The sequence below is a fragment of the Melanotaenia boesemani genome, chromosome 2 (assembly GCF_017639745.1).
Source record: "Melanotaenia boesemani isolate fMelBoe1 chromosome 2, fMelBoe1.pri, whole genome shotgun sequence".
Lineage (NCBI taxonomy): Eukaryota > Metazoa > Chordata > Actinopteri > Atheriniformes > Melanotaeniidae > Melanotaenia > Melanotaenia boesemani.
In genome coordinates, this window is record NC_055683.1 from 33,397,685 (window position 1) to 33,413,457 (window position 15,773).

The 15,773-nt window shown below is 37.8% G+C and overlaps 2 protein-coding genes across 2 annotated transcripts; both read right to left on the bottom strand.

Moving 5' to 3' along the window:
• Positions 1-3,729: 3,729 nt before the first annotated feature.
• On the bottom strand, positions 3,730-5,873 carry ndufa4a (NDUFA4 mitochondrial complex associated a). Its single transcript, XM_041974814.1, has 4 exons — positions 5,718-5,873; positions 4,942-5,030; positions 4,438-4,498; positions 3,730-4,012 (listed from the first exon to the last, which is right to left on the bottom strand). The coding sequence occupies exons 1-4, from the start codon at positions 5,757-5,759 to the stop codon at positions 3,956-3,958; spliced, it is 249 nt and encodes an 82-aa protein (XP_041830748.1). The 5' UTR covers positions 5,760-5,873; the 3' UTR covers positions 3,730-3,955.
• Positions 5,874-8,014: 2,141 nt separating this feature from the next.
• Positions 8,015-15,336, bottom strand: slc35b1 (solute carrier family 35 member B1). Its single transcript, XM_041971225.1, has 9 exons — positions 14,783-15,336; positions 14,146-14,237; positions 13,821-13,951; positions 13,669-13,699; positions 12,977-13,137; positions 11,142-11,268; positions 9,145-9,251; positions 8,831-8,984; positions 8,015-8,457 (listed from the first exon to the last, which is right to left on the bottom strand). Exons 1-9 carry the CDS (start codon positions 14,905-14,907, stop codon positions 8,405-8,407), a joined length of 981 nt encoding a protein of 326 aa, XP_041827159.1. The 5' UTR covers positions 14,908-15,336; the 3' UTR covers positions 8,015-8,404.
• Positions 15,337-15,773: the final 437 nt, after the last annotated feature.

Consider the following 15,773-nt stretch of genomic DNA (forward strand, 5'->3'; position numbering starts at 1 on the left):
TTCACAATAAACTAGAAACACGCTAAAATGAGCAATTCTTTTTGTTTTGTTTTTACCAGGAAGTCCCGGTGAAGTTAATATGGGAGTCTTGGGCTGTAGTAACAAAGTTGCATACGGCACAAACTGCCAGTCAAGAAGACAAGCTACAGAAAAGACCATTTAGTTGGCTGTCAGTTTCAGTATATACTGGTTGCCACCCTATTAATGCGAATACCCAGTCTATCCAAATTTCTAGGTAACAGAGATGGTGTCTAAACTAATGAGTCACTAGCCAAGGGAAGCTAATAGTTAGCCATGCAATGGTAACGCCAAACTTACGTGTTATAAGATATAGGATATCCTTCATAGTCATTACACAAGAATGTACAACAGAATTAGAGTACACTGTCAGTATACAGACTCAGGCCAAGTAATATAAATCACTGATAAAACATATACTCACATGCATGTATACTTTCTAATATAAGAGGAATAAAACACTCAAACACAAAAGCAAGGCAGGTGTGTACAACATACAGCTACATATAGACCGAAATGTGGCCAGATTAACTAAATTTACTAGTCATAGATATAAGACATTGCTGATATGAGAATATTGGCAGCATTCTGAGGGTTTTTGCAGGTGTAACAATTATAGATTAATCAGTATTCATTTGGAAATTAGTGTTCAGATGTTGAAAAAGCTCATTATGTTAGCCACTTATATAGTTCCTTTATTTCAAAAACTGATTCTGACTGATTTACAGGAGAATATTTGTAGTCAAGTGGATTGAATACATGTTTTGCTACAAGTATGTAGCCACTGAGGGGTACTCAGTAGTCATATTTTAGGCCCTTTTATCGGTCTGTAGATTGTGCTCCTGTCGGCTAACATGATGAGTTGCAACATGTTCCTCCAGTTGTTTTTTCTTTTATGGTCTTACAAGGTGCGCCAATATTTATATTTTTTATTTAAAAAAATAGTAAAAAGTTCCATATTTGATATGTTTTTAATGTTTTGTATGAGTGGACTATTGATTTATGAGATTTAAAAATCATTACGTTATAAATAAAATTGACATTTTACACATGATCCCAACATTTTTGGAAATGGGGCTGTAGATCAATACCTGTAAACAGCAAGTTTATGTGATTTAATGTATCTGCTCATCTAAGTAGGACACTACAACAACAAACAAAAAAGTTCTTAAGATATTTTCATCTTAAATTAGAGATGAAATTAAATAAAAACTAAAGATTTTTTCACCCTTAAAGCTATTCTAATCAAATGTGAGCTGTTGTGTTTGCTGTAAGAGCAACAAAGCTAAATATGAGTCAAAATAAATAAATAAATTGACTTTAGAATAATAGATAAATAAATAAACACTATGGCAAACATCAAGAATATTATACATATATGTATTTTGGAGATAAAATTAATGAAATATAGGAAAAGAACACTGCAAGTGACTTTTTTCTGGCAGTGACAGCTTCACAAATTAAATAAAGCAGTAATTTCATGAGTTAAATGTCACATCTATTTACATAACCCTTGTGGCTGAACCTCTCTGATTACAGATAAAATAAAAATAGCCTTCGTGGCGGAACAAAAAATAATAATACAATACTTTTCAAAAGAACATCAGGTATCTTTCTGTTTCTGACAGAGAACTGTACACTTGGTCCACGCTGCATGTTGATGCATGCTTCATGTTCACACAGAATCATAACTGGTAAGTTTTATAATCATTTCTCACTGTATACACAGTCTGAAACTCCAACAACCACTATGACGCTTTGATTTGGACTCTCCTTGTATAAGTGGAGCAGGATTCTCTGCAGTCCCCCATTTTTCTGGACTGACCTGTGATGTGACCTTTTGCAGACTTATTGCAGCAGCAGCAGTTGCCCTATGCTACGCTTCCCATTATTTTTCCCCATTATTTGTTTTTCACTTTGACTTTTGCAGAGTGGCACAAAAGGGCCGAATAGAACTGAGGGGTCAGAGGTCAGGAGAAGGAGGTTAAAGAGACAGGTCAGCTTGGTTTTACAGTTGTGTTCAGCCAGATTCCTCAGAGATTTCACTGCAATGAAGCCATTTGGACTCTTAACCTTTCAGGTGTCTATCAAAAGCCAACCCTTGGTGCTGATTCAGTTCTGATGATGAAGGAAGCTCCTGAGCTGGCAACAGTGGACCAGACTGTAAGAAAAAAGAACCATCTCTCTTTATAAGTCAAAATATCAAACAAAAGAGTCTCATAATGTATGGTGTTTTAAAACACCCACCAGGAGTCATTAATTTGATTTGGGAACTAAATATTTTGATAATGTTTAGCGTTGTACACAGCCGTGGTCTAGATAAGAATGTTTCTGACATCAAGTTTTACTGGCCCACCCTTTCAGATTAACCTAATTACTTTGTATTATCTTACATTTGCTTCAAGTAATCCTATCCAGTTCAGCAGTAATTTGTGCCAGTATGCAGGGATAACATATTATAGTGGTGATAACATATGTAAATTATTTTTGCAGGGTAGCAATATAAAACCATGAAAGGAAAAAGAACACTCATTTTATTGCGTTTATTCTCAATTAGTAGCAAAACCTCATTTTTAAAAAATCCTACAAAATGTAACAGTAAATCATCAGTAAATCATACAAATGGTTGGCAGTAAATTTAAGAAAAATTACTTTTATGCAAAGTCATTTTATATACAAACTTAATGTTTGTGATAGCTTGAAGTACAAGAGATATGCTGTGTTATCTATTGGCTGAGGCTGTTTGCCTTCATTTTGCATCCATGAAGTAAAACAAAAATCAAAGGTTACAAGTATATTTTAGGCATCTTTGAACTTCCACTTTCAAGAACTTATCTGAGCTGATTGTAGTGACTGGTGAGTAGATGCTGGTTACTCAATCGAAGCAGGGAGCATGGTGAAAGAACTCAAATGTTTCAAAATGAGAAAGTAATACACGCTGTTCCCCAAGTTAATTTATATTTCCCAAGGTGCAAAAATAAAACAAATCAAGAAAGGCAGGTGCGTTAGAGAGGGTGGGTGAAGATTCATATGTGGGCTTCTATTCAAATATGAAGGTCTCCTTGACATTTTCTGCACTGCGTTGGCTGCTCATCCTTGTCGCTTCTCTCAAAGCTGCAGATAGAAACAGCCTGGCCTGATGACATTTACAAACTCATCTGGCTTAGAGTGATGGCATTCTATAAGGAGAAACACCTCCAAACGCCCCACCACAACATCCTGTTCCCTCTGCTTGGTGTGTCTCTTACCAACATGCTGCTTTGCTAAAGAAAGCCAAGTTGTTTCAGTCATTGCGTTAAAGATGATGAATTTAGCATCTTTTGACAGTTTAGACACATACATAAGCAGCACTGGGCAGCCTCTTAAAATGTAACCGATATGTTAAGTTTATCGCACATCTTCTGACAGCAACAGCTGCCACCAGAGAGAGCCCACTGTTCAGACAGGGTCAGGCTGAAAATTTGACCCCCATGAGTCCCATGGATGGCAGCTAAAAATAGTGGCACATATAGCGGTAGCTGGCTTAAGGCAGAACAAAGGTGAAATGTGGTGAAAGCAAGCAGAAATAGTAACAGCACAGCATGACACAACTGTAAACAGCACTGAGGATGGTCTGAAGAATGATGCAATATGTGTAATATGCTCATGAAGGCAGAAACAGAATTTAAACATGACAGGCAAATAAATGGGGAAAAAACAAAGAGCAAATAATCTCTGTACAGAGGAGAAATACTCCTTTATTTAATTGACAAGCAATGAAAATGAGACATCAGTTGATTCAAAAAAGCCAATGTGATGCAATGAGGAAACTTAAATATGAAGAACTGTGCGGATTTAGCCTCTGCATCTTCCTGGTTCCTGGAGAAAGGAAGTTCCCAATGTGGCCGTTTTGTGCAGATCAACTGATTGTTGTTCTTTGATCCAGCCGAAAAGGTCTTTAGAAATCAGGACGATCCTTCTTCAGCTTGCTGTAATCCATGTTCACTGCGTAGAACTGAGAATATAAAGCAGTTTTAGAACAAGCAGACAGACAACTATATAAAATTATATCCTATTTCTTTTAGAGAAACTGGCGCAGCATAATGTTAAGTGACACCCGTACAATTTTAATGTTATCATGCAAATATGTGAATTATGTTTTTGAATTTTTTTTAAATATAGTTTTTCTCTTTTAAAAAAACTAAAATATTTTCAATCAAGCTTACAGAGTTAATGACTTCATTAGATTTGTTAAGACAAGTCAGCGTTAACTTGATTATACACTTTGATTAATCCAGCTGAAAGACTTATCCACGGATCTGCAGCACCTCTGGCAAAGTTCCATACGATGTGTAGTGAGTAAAACCACTTACACTCAGTCAGCTGCAGACTGTTGGTGGTTTCAGAGTGCAAAACACCACAACTGTGGCTGAAACTTACCTTGTACTGATCAGTTGGGCCAAGTTTGTTCCAGGGCTCAGGGTTGTTCTTGCGATCCCAGCTGCAAGGAGGAACAAAAGGATTTTTTTATCTTTAAAAATGCTTGAAGTCAGGCACTCATAGTTGTCAGTGCTGACAGTTTTAGGTACAATAAAGCTTTCCTTTTTCAACTAACTGATTTAAACTGTGTACATTGCTTCATTCATAATAATTTAAGTATAAATAAGTCTGTATCACCAGCTCTTTCACTAAGGGTGCATTACGAAGGGTAATTGCAATGTAACAAAATCAGAATGAGACTTTAATGCCAAGTGAGTTCGCTCATGGAGGTGCTAAAAGCAAAAACAAAGACACAAGCATATGTTTGTGTGTTTTAGAGTTAAGGTGGAAGGCAATCAATCTCTTCAAATCAGCCACAATCACAATAAAACTATCATGATTTTAGCATCTTTTCCTAACAGCCAACCAAATCAATAGGGACTCCAGTTGTGGCTAAACACTAACCAGACATCTGGGTTTCTCAAGCCCAGACGAGCCAGGTACAACATGGACATGGCTGCTCCTCCACCGATGAAGATGAAAAGGGGGATCAGCTGTAAATGACAGAGACATTATGGCAAAATGTATCATTTAAAAAGCTAAACTGAGAGCTTGGCAGACCCCATCTTATCACAGTAATACTAAAGATTGTATCAACAGACAAGACATAGCAGTTTTTAATAACAGACTGGAATTACTTGGTCTGAAAGCATCTGCCCTTGAGAACCCTACCTGTGTTGTCTTGAAATAGGCCTGATTTAACCAACCCTCTCCTCTGTTTTCTATCAGTAAACTCTTCCATCTTTGCATTAACTTTTTCAAAGAGTCCACCCGTTCAGAAATTATACATAACTCAAAACTGTATTAATTTTTTTTATTGTTGACTTAAGTAAACAAGGCAACTTGCTAACACCAACTACGACCAAACTAGTCAATGGCAGCTCTTTATAGAGAAGCAGACAGCCGTCTGAGCTAATAATCAACTACTGTCTTAAGTATGACGTCGTAACGTTATCTGACTTCAAAACATCAGCCGAGAGTTATGGCGCGTGTGTTGTTAAATATTCATTTAATCCCATTTTCAAGCATCTCAAAGTCAGTGCGGTCAAACAACTAGCGCGCTAAGCTAAAACTGCTAACATGTTTAGCTAAGCTACGTTAGCCACTAAACATCAGATGATCCATTTTCTGTATAAATCATCAAAGCCAATATTTACCGGATATAAATTAAGTATACTTACAGCTGGGTGGCTCCTCAGCTGTTTGCGAACCGTGGCGAGCATTTTGATGTGTGTGGGTGAGAAATGGTTAGAAATAAAGGGATTACTTGCAGATGCCACAAAACCGTGAGCAATAATCTACGAGATTGGGCGGAAGAAGGCCGTAGTCACATAAGTAGATCACTACGAATACTGCCTGACAGACATTTTCAGCAAAATACACAATTATAAATTTTGTGTTTCGACTATATAATTTATTTGGTTAGTATTTAATAAATTAAAGCGTAATTTCGCATGGTTTAATGAAAAAGACTATTTTGCGTCTGTTTCATTTTGTCGCAGAATTTTACACTGGCAAAAATAAAAACGTGTTAATTTGGCTGTTTTCTACTTGATTTAATCCATAAACCAATACTGACCAGACATTCAATTCATTTTCGCGTTTAGTCTGAGGTTCATAATCCGTGTTGCGTTCGTGTTTATTTCCCTAAATCTGGTGTAGCTGAACTTATTATTGTGTCTTTTTTCCGCAATACTTAAAGAGAAATTTGATTATTTTTTTACTGAACTTATTCGAATTAAATAAGTTCTTTACATGATGGTGACAACAGCTAACTGCCAGGATCTCTGATATATGCTTTATTATAAACTTGACAGTAGGGGTCGCTGTTGACTCCATTCAGACAGAAAAGGGCTGTTTTCAAGAAAACACAACTCATTTCTCTTTTCTCGTAATTACATCTTTTGAGATATTTTCTCCCAGATATATTAATATATTAATTACGTCATATCCACATGCTTTTCTGTGTTATGTTTTCAACTATAAATCTATTTTCTCCAGGTGCATTGCCAGCAGCAAATCCAAATTGTGGTTAATGCAATTGAAGCTAGTATTTTAAACAGCAATACAGCAAATGGTTTTCAAACTAATCTAAATATTCCATTATTGATTATGAAAATATTTAAAATGATAAATGTAGAATCCAACAAAAAGTTTGGGAAATATTCAGGAGGAAAGGTGTGTATATACATACACACAAATAGTACTTTAGAAGGTTTACCTTGATGGTACATTGACATGATAGCATCACAGTTGCTGCAGATTTGTTGGCTGCACATCCATGATGAGAATTTCCCATTCCACCATATCCAAAAGCTTCTCTTTTGAAATGAGATCTGGTGACTGTGGAGGCCGTTGTGGTACAGTGAACTTACTGTCATGTTCTAGAAAGCAGTTGGAGATGATTTGTGACATGGTGCATTATCCTGCTGGGAGTAGCCATCAGGAGGCTGGTACACTGTGGTTATTTATGCCAAATTCTAAACCCCACCATCTGAATGTTGCAGCTGAAATGGAGACTCATCAGACCAGACAACATTTTTCCATCTTCTATTGTCAAAATTTGGTGAGTCTGTGTGAATTATAGCCTCAATTTACAATTCCTAGCTGACAACATTTGCACCTGGTGTGGTCCTCTGCTTCTGTGTCCTATCTACTTTAAATGTCATCATGTTTTGTGTTCAGAGATGGTATTTTGCATATCCTGGTTGTAGCCAGTGGTTATCTGAGTTACTGTTGCTTTTCTATCATCTCCAGTCCACTCTTTTTCCTCTGACACCAACAAGGCGTTTTTCTCCAGGCAACTAACACTCACTGGATATTTTCCATTTGTTGGACTATTCTGTGTAAACGCTAGAGATGGTTGTGCATACAAATCCCAGATCAGTAGTTTCTGAAAAATTAAGACAATCCTGAACTGATAATCAAGCAGCAGAAGGCCACACCAAATGATGGACATCATTTTTATGTTTGAAACTAAACTATTTTTGTTGACCCCTCTTGGCCAATGGATGAGTTTTTATCCCAGTAAGGACAATCCAGAACTACCTTTTACTGATTTGCAGTGATTCTTCCATCTTGGGTGCAAGAGAACCAGTGAGTTCTGCTGGTTGCAGCATCACTTAAATAATTAGTATTTGGTAGTTTTTATTGTTTTTGAAAAAGGCTATGTCTAACTATGTGTTCCATGTTTGTGCACTCTGTGTATGTTTTTGTGTAAAAGAAACAATACTGAACCGTGTTTTTAAACTGGTATGAACTTCGGCGTGTGAAGGCTAGTTTGATTTTTAACATGCCCAAAACTGTTTTTATTAGGACTTTGTGTTTCTTTTTGCATGAAAAGCACTTTATAAATAAAATTTGATTGGATTTGCTGAAAACTACTTATGATGCAAAGCAACTGAGCAAGAGTTGGGAGGGGGGGAAAGATTGAGAAAATCACCATTTATAAGAATTTCCCTTTAATGGCAAGTTACTTTAAAATTGTAGAAAATAAAAATAGAAATACTTGGATGTAAGAACAAGTTACATAGAACCGTTTACTTTTTTTTTTTTAAATGACAAGAAAATAAACATACATTTGACATTTACATCTCAGCCCTCTATATTTCTTTCAGTTCAAATTCCTCTACAAAAGTATGATCCCACGTAGAACACATCTCTTCCATATGTCAACAGTACATAATAAGCTGCAGCTGAAAGCTATGATGACTTTTAAATACAGTGAAATATCTAACCATAATCAAATGAACCATAGGCACATACAGTTTATCAGTACAGGATGTCATCTGAAAGTAAGATAATGGCTATAAAGTGTTTCTGTTTGCATTATAATGTTAGTCTGCTGCTCCCATGTGCTCCGGGTGTTTCAGCGTGTTGTCTTCTTGGGGGATTTGCCAAATTTAGCATCCAATCCAAGACCTAAAGTGGGAAAATCAAAATGAATAACGAGCAGATCCACTGCATCTGGACAGACATTTTTACACTGAAGATCTACACAAAAGCATTAGGGAGGGATGCAATAAAATCTCAAACATGTATCCTACCATATGCAGTTAGTGTTATCTTTATTGTATTCAGCTATGTTCTCACTGCTTGCGGGAATTATTTCTTTGCTGGATCAGACTGTTTAACAAACAGCAATGGTGTTTTTGCAAGCACCTGTTAGCATTGTAATCTGCTGTGATTCACTAAGGAACATGTGGGATCTTGCACAGGCAGGTAGAAAGAAAAAAGAAGCAAACAGACACTGACAAGAAATCCACAGAGGGCAGCAAAGTGCTAAACTACTCACCAAGGAACACCATGATGGTGCCGGCCCACTGCATTGTACTCATGACGTTGCCAAATAAAATAACAGAACCGAGGATGGTGAAGAACTTCCTTGTAGTGGTGACAATGGAGCAGGTAAGGGGCCCAAAGTACACTACCGTCATAAAGATGAAGGTCTGGCAAAAGATGAAAAGTCATTTTATAATTTAAGTGAATTAGCTTTTGCAAAGTATTACTTCTAAAATTGTTTCCCATTTCCCTATAAAGTAATATTTCACACTCTTTCAAACAGCCAGATTAAAATTACCACATTAATCCTTCCACTCATTTACCCACCTGGCCTAAAGCACTCGTTAGTCCAAACAGAAGAATATTGTAGAAGATCTTAGGGTGGCGCTCAGTGAAACTAAGGAAATCCCACACCTCCCCTGTCCACAAGACAGCTGAGGGAAAAGAGGAGGATCACATAAATGTCATTTAAAGAAATAAAGAAAGAAAAAACACACATCTGTCACTGATTATAATGTCACATTTTAATGGAATGTCCTGAGAAAAATCAAATCTAAGTTAATAAAGTAAGTGTATGGCACCACCAAGTGGTTTAAAGGAGCAGCAACAGCTAGAAGGGACAAACGAACAAAGATTTCACCTGCCCCTTACTGGGCCTCGACTGAGTGGTACAACTACAAAAACAAAAAGGCATATCAGAAACATCGTCCCCTGCATCTTCAAATGTTGTTTCATGCCATCTAAAAAAGGCCCAATAAACTATTAAATATTTCCTTAATGCTGTTGGTGATTCAAAACATGACAAGCATTAAATATACTGTCATTTTAAAATGTTTCATCACCCTCCCGTCCTCATATTTACCTACAGGAATCTGCTGTCCACAGCAGCCTTTTTCCCTCTCTTTATTTAAGAATTTCAATACAACACCACACACGTTAACATTAAGATTTAAAGGATAAAAAAAAAAATAGACTGTGCTCATCGAGGCATGTCAAGAAAAACAGCAGAAGAAAGAAAACAAAAAAGAAAACAACAGAGGATAAGTGCTTAAGACTTAATAAATCGCTCATGGTTTAACCATGTGTTGCTATCATTAAGAAAAAGCTTTTTTCCAAAATTTTTAAATGCAGAAAATTTGTAAAAATAATTTTAAAATGGACCAAAAAAATGTATATTAAAAAAAAGAAAAAAGGGACCACAGGAAGTGTGTCACGGCGTTGTGTCCCTTGCTTTGATAACGGCTGGTCCAGCATAATGAAGAGAGATAAAGGAAGCACTTCATTACCTTTCCTGTGCAGGGAATTAGAGAATTCAACCAGCTCTTATCATGGATGCCACTTCTATGTGGGACATTTCACTCACTTAAGAAGCCTCCAGAACAAAAAGTGACCATTCAATTGCACTCCAAATGTACTTTAAAAGGGAAGAAGATTGTCAGGAAGGACAGTACGTAGAGAAAGCATGTGTTGCATGTTTGTTTGAATAGCCTCATAACTCCTATACTGGTTCTGACCTTTTGATTCTTATCTTACGTCACGTTACTTCCCAACTTTAGAGAGCTCATCATTACATCGTGCTTGTTTTATCTGGCTTGCTCTTCAACATTTTATAACAATCTCCTCACAGAAATGTGGGCTTTGATGTGCAGAATTTCTTATCTACAAAGATGAGGTTTAACACCTCACCTGAACCAAATAAATGAGTTTTAGCTCCTCAGAAAATTGTGCTCACGTCTTCTGCCTAAAATGCTGCAGTTATTTTATTATTTGTATAAATTGCCATTAGCTACAGCATCAAAGCAGATAACCACAGGGCTAATAAAAGCATTCACTGTGTAAATCATCATCTGTACAACTCATGACACATGGATTTGTGACAGCACAACACACTGCACCAACAGCGATGCTATGACTCAGCTATCAATGCTAAAATCCAAAGTAAAAAGCAAGGAAAATGTTTGAGAGGATTACTTGATTTGGACCCTTTAAAAAAAAGAATGTTATAAGAAATAGTCAGAAAAATAGCCTAATTAAGTGTCTGTAATAATGTCTGAAACTTTTTCTATAAAGTAACACTCATTAGGCGTTCAATGTTTATGTTTTGTTCTGCAGTAATTTGGCAGAACTGAAATACACCACAATGATTTTGCTCATTAGTGTCTCCTCTCTGGCAGCACTAAGAAGAAAAAAAAAAACAAAGAAAAGAAATCAGTGAAATGACCAGATGTAATTTTGGTTGGTATCAATTCCCTCCATGGTTCTGGTGCTCAGTGGTGCATATTCAATTTGATGAGAGTTTGGAAAAGAGAGCACAGCTGTCTCACCGAGTCCCAGTACCAGAGTGGACCACATGTTGATATTGAGCATCATATGATTGGCACCCGTCTGGAAGCGAGCCCTCATGTGGTCCTGGGCCACACCAGTCAAGCCATCCAACGTCAGAGACACCAACTATGATACAGCAAAACAAACACACAGCAAAATATTAAACAAACATTAAGAAGTCATGTTTTTTTTCTTTAACATGATGTAGTATGGCTTGGTTTTCCATTAGCACAATGCCTTAGTCTCATCTGAGATTTCAAGCTAGCCCAGCTGGTTCGAAAGGTGGCTGATTAGTCAGAAAGAATCACCTGTAGGAGTACGCCACAACTCCTCCGTAACAGGACACAATACACTTCCCTGTTCTGTGCAGTCATCTGTAATTCTAGCACCCAGTTTACAACATAAATCACTGATTTTCCCTGGATCATCTATTGTATCAGAATCAGAATCAGATTTATTGCCAAGTAACTTTCATTACAAGGAATTTGTTGTGATTTGACGGTGCCTACATATAAATAGATAAATATGAACCATAAAGATATGAACAAGCCAACTGAACATATAACATTAAGACTGAAAAACTATATAAGAGTGGAAATAAAAATTATGTACATAAAAATAAATAAGAGTAAAGTAGTGTATTTACATTAAATGAAATGTGCAGTCTGTAGTATAAAAATAAAAATGTACAAATTGAAGTGACCAATGAAGGGGGAGTGTGTTAATGCGTTGTCAGTCAGGTAAGTCTTTAGGTGAGTTCCAAAGCCTGATGGCAGAGGGGAAGAAACTGTTTTTGTGGCGGGAGGTTCTGGTTCTGATAGACCGCAGCCTCCGGCCAGAGGGGAGGGGATCAAACAGATGGTGTCCAGGGTGGGAGGGGTCAGCTGCTATCCTCCCTGCTCTCCTCAGGGTTCTGGAGGAGTAGAGTTCTGGGAGAGAAGGAAGGCTGCAGCCAATCACCTTTTCTGCAGAACGTATGATACGCTGCAGTCTGCACCTGTCCTTGGCAGAGGAAGCAGCGTACCAGACGGTGATGGAGGAGGTGAGGATGGACTCCACGATGGCAGTGTAGAAGTGGACCAGCATTGTCCGTGGTAGATTGAACTTCTTCAGCTGCCTCAGGAAGTACATCCTCTGCTGAGCCTTCTTGATGAGGGAGCTGATGTTCAGCTCCCATCTGAGGTCCTGGGAGATGATGGTGCCCAGGAAGCGGAAGGACTCCACAGTGTCATGCATAACTAATAAATAAATGAGCATGTTAACTAAGTCCAAGTATTGATTGAGAGCTAAATTTTGTCCTTATTATTGTGCCCTGAACAAAATAATAAAATAAAAAAATAAAAAATGTTTAATACCAAAAGCCTGCTTCAAACTCATTCATTAATTCATTCATTATCTTTGCCGCTTAGTCCATTACGGGTCGCGGGTAAGCTGGAGCCTATCCCAACATTTTAACTGGAGAAAGTCAGGGTACACCCTGGACAGGTCACAGTCCATGGCAGGGCCAACACAGATAGAGACAAACAACCATCACACACACACACACTCACTCCAAGGGAGAATTTAGAGTGACCAATTAACCTAACATGCATGTCTTTGGGACGGTGGGACGAAGCCGGAGAACCCGGAGAGAACCCATGCATACATGGGGAGAACATGCAAACTCCACTCAGAAAGGCCACAGCCCCCCAGGTTCGAACCTCCCCCAAGCCAAGGAAGGTGTGTGCCTCGTTTCTATGCCATCACAGCTTCACACACACTGCAATGATAAACAGTTGAGGGTTTATTTTTTCTAATGGAAAACAAGGTACAAAAGAGCCATGATGTAACTCACCAACAGAATCTCTCCAAAACCAAAAATATGGTCATCAGCAACAGCTGAACTCTTGTTGGGTTTGTAGAGGAACAAAGCAACACCAGTGACAATCAGCAGCACACACAGGTACTTCGCCAGTGGGTACTTCTTCCTAAGTAATGTCACACCGAGGAGCATCACTGCAACAACATAAGAAAAACAACAGGAAGTATGTATTTTACTTCTTTTACCATCTTGAATACACATCTGTCCTTCAACCCTGAGAGCGAAACATATGGAACGGTGAAACAGTGTGTGCTCTGATCTGCAACAAGAGATAATAAAGCTTTGAATGGGAAGATAACCTTCAGAACAGTTTCCAGATTAGCAAAAATTAATACAACACAGCTGAGAACCTTGAAACTTGTGCAGTCCAGTGACATTAAAGTAAGCAGTAGCAAAGTCATAATCTTCTAATCTGCTGTTATTTAACTGTTTGCAATGAGCCGATGTACAAGAGCACACTTGATTATTGTTCAAGGATTTTGCAATCTCAATGCCCTTTTAGATTGTGTAATTCAGAGCATGTAGTTCAAATGAATTTTCATCACATGCTGCCTACTAATCTCCTACAGGGTGTAGCTTAAAGTGTAATCGTGTCATTTTTATGTAAACAATACACAAGTAGATAGTAAAATATGAAAAAAAAAGACTGATATTATCAGCTTTACCTGGTATTGGCTTGCAGGATTTCCCCAACACCTACCACAACAAAAAAAATTACTTTAGTATAAGTGTATACCTAGCACAGACAATACATTAATCCATTTCAAAAGAATCACCTCGGCTCAATGTTGGTCCATTTACAAAGGAGCAAACTCACCTGTGTGGGGTAGTTGACATACTGAAGGGCAGAGTTACTGGACACCATGGCTCCCAGATAAGAAAGGGAACACAGGCCATAGAGCCAGTTTGTTGTGCGATCTGGTTTAGAGCCCTCAAAAAATTGGATCACTGATTTTAAAGAGGATTATAAAGAGGAGGATAATTATTATCATCATCATCAATATTATTTATAATAAATAATTCACATGCTTCAGTTTTTAACTGGCTCGTATGTTAGACTCATGTCACCATGTCTTCCCTGTTATGCTGCCTAGCACATTCACAGAATCTAGTTTTCATGTATTTGTACACCAAATACTCACATATTCTAGCAAACAAAGCATTGATGATGCACTGGATGAAGACCAATGTCCGGGCAAATATGAACTTCTCCTGACCATAATCACCCCGCGTGCTGCAAAAGTCAAAGAAACAAGACAAACTAAATCAGACTGAAGATAACTGATATAAAGTAGAGAACATGTTTTTGTGGAACAACTGTGTTGCAGGTGTCATATTGCAGCTGTTATCAAGAGCTTGATGAGAAGAAAACTGTCTGGAAGTAAATGTGTAAATAAAGCACCATAACAGTATGTATTATCAAGCATGTATTTGGGGGTTAGACTATTTAACATTTGAAACCAGATATGATCCATGTTCCCATGTGAGCTGGATAACATACCATCTGTGTCCAGCCTTAGGGTATGACGAGCAATACAGGTAGAACTTTTGTGCGTGTTTTCTTAGTAACTACTTAGTTATGTCTTGTTTTTATTTCTTAGCTACATGTTGGAACTTTATCTAAAAAAGTTTAGCTATAATCCCCAGCTACAGGATATTGTGATCTGCTGTGCAAATTAGGTTACTGTTTTGAGAACTGTTGCTGTGTGCTACCTCTAATCTTTAATAAACAACAGAATGACAGTTTATTAAACAGATGGTTTATCGGTGACCACTTACATTGTCTCTTGTAGTATTCCGTAATAAAAATAACACACAAAAACTCCAAGGAAGCAAACGATAAACCGTATCTGCATGTTGTCCCATAGCGATGAGGGCTTCCCAGCTCCTTTTCCCGCTGCCATACTGTCGTTCACCAGAACCGGTATGTTAACTGACACCGCTCCGCTCCCAGTGCCCCTCACACCGACGTCCCGCTCCACTATAGCCGATGTCACGAGCCCGGAAATGGCGCTCGCGTTTTTAAGTCAATTGTTGTTTTTCCAAGAGTTGAAGGTTTTTTACTTTTATATTTATATCTATGTATAGGCAAACCCTCTTGTGCACAGCGCTGTCTTAGATTGTCAGGACTCGCAGAAAAAATAAATAAATAAATAAATATCACGTCATTGTTGCTGGTGCATCATCCGACTGACCGCGAAGTCAAAGATAAAAGAAATATGTTATTCCTATTTGGGGAAAAGTGGAAGAGATGATACCAACTATGTGCAATTTCTGCTTCCTTCACTTATAAAACCTTATTTTCAGTGGAGATTAAGGGGAGAAAGGGTCCGTAAGGGTAAAAAAATGTACAGGGACCCTGTAGGTGTTACCAGCTAAGCCCAAACATTAACATTTATATTAATACAGTAAATGTTTATTGTAAAAACACGGTGTCATTTTTACTGTAATATTAAAGATTTTGTATTTGCACTTAACGATATACAAATGTTATTTGCTATTTAAACATTTTAATGACCACAGTGAATTTTTGGGCAACATGAAAGACAGCTACTACAAAATATGAGGTCCATCCTTGAAAACGTCGCGTGCCTTTTTGTCGTAGAAGGATGTGGATTAAATTCATTGGTCCATGTCAGGAAAGAGAGAGGCACCAACAACCAATCACAAAGTAGATTTGGGGAGAAAAAGGCGTTTCTCACATTTGCAAACCGCAAACCCACGTGTCGAAGGGAAGCACAACAACAATGAATGTTGTAGAGAGATAAAA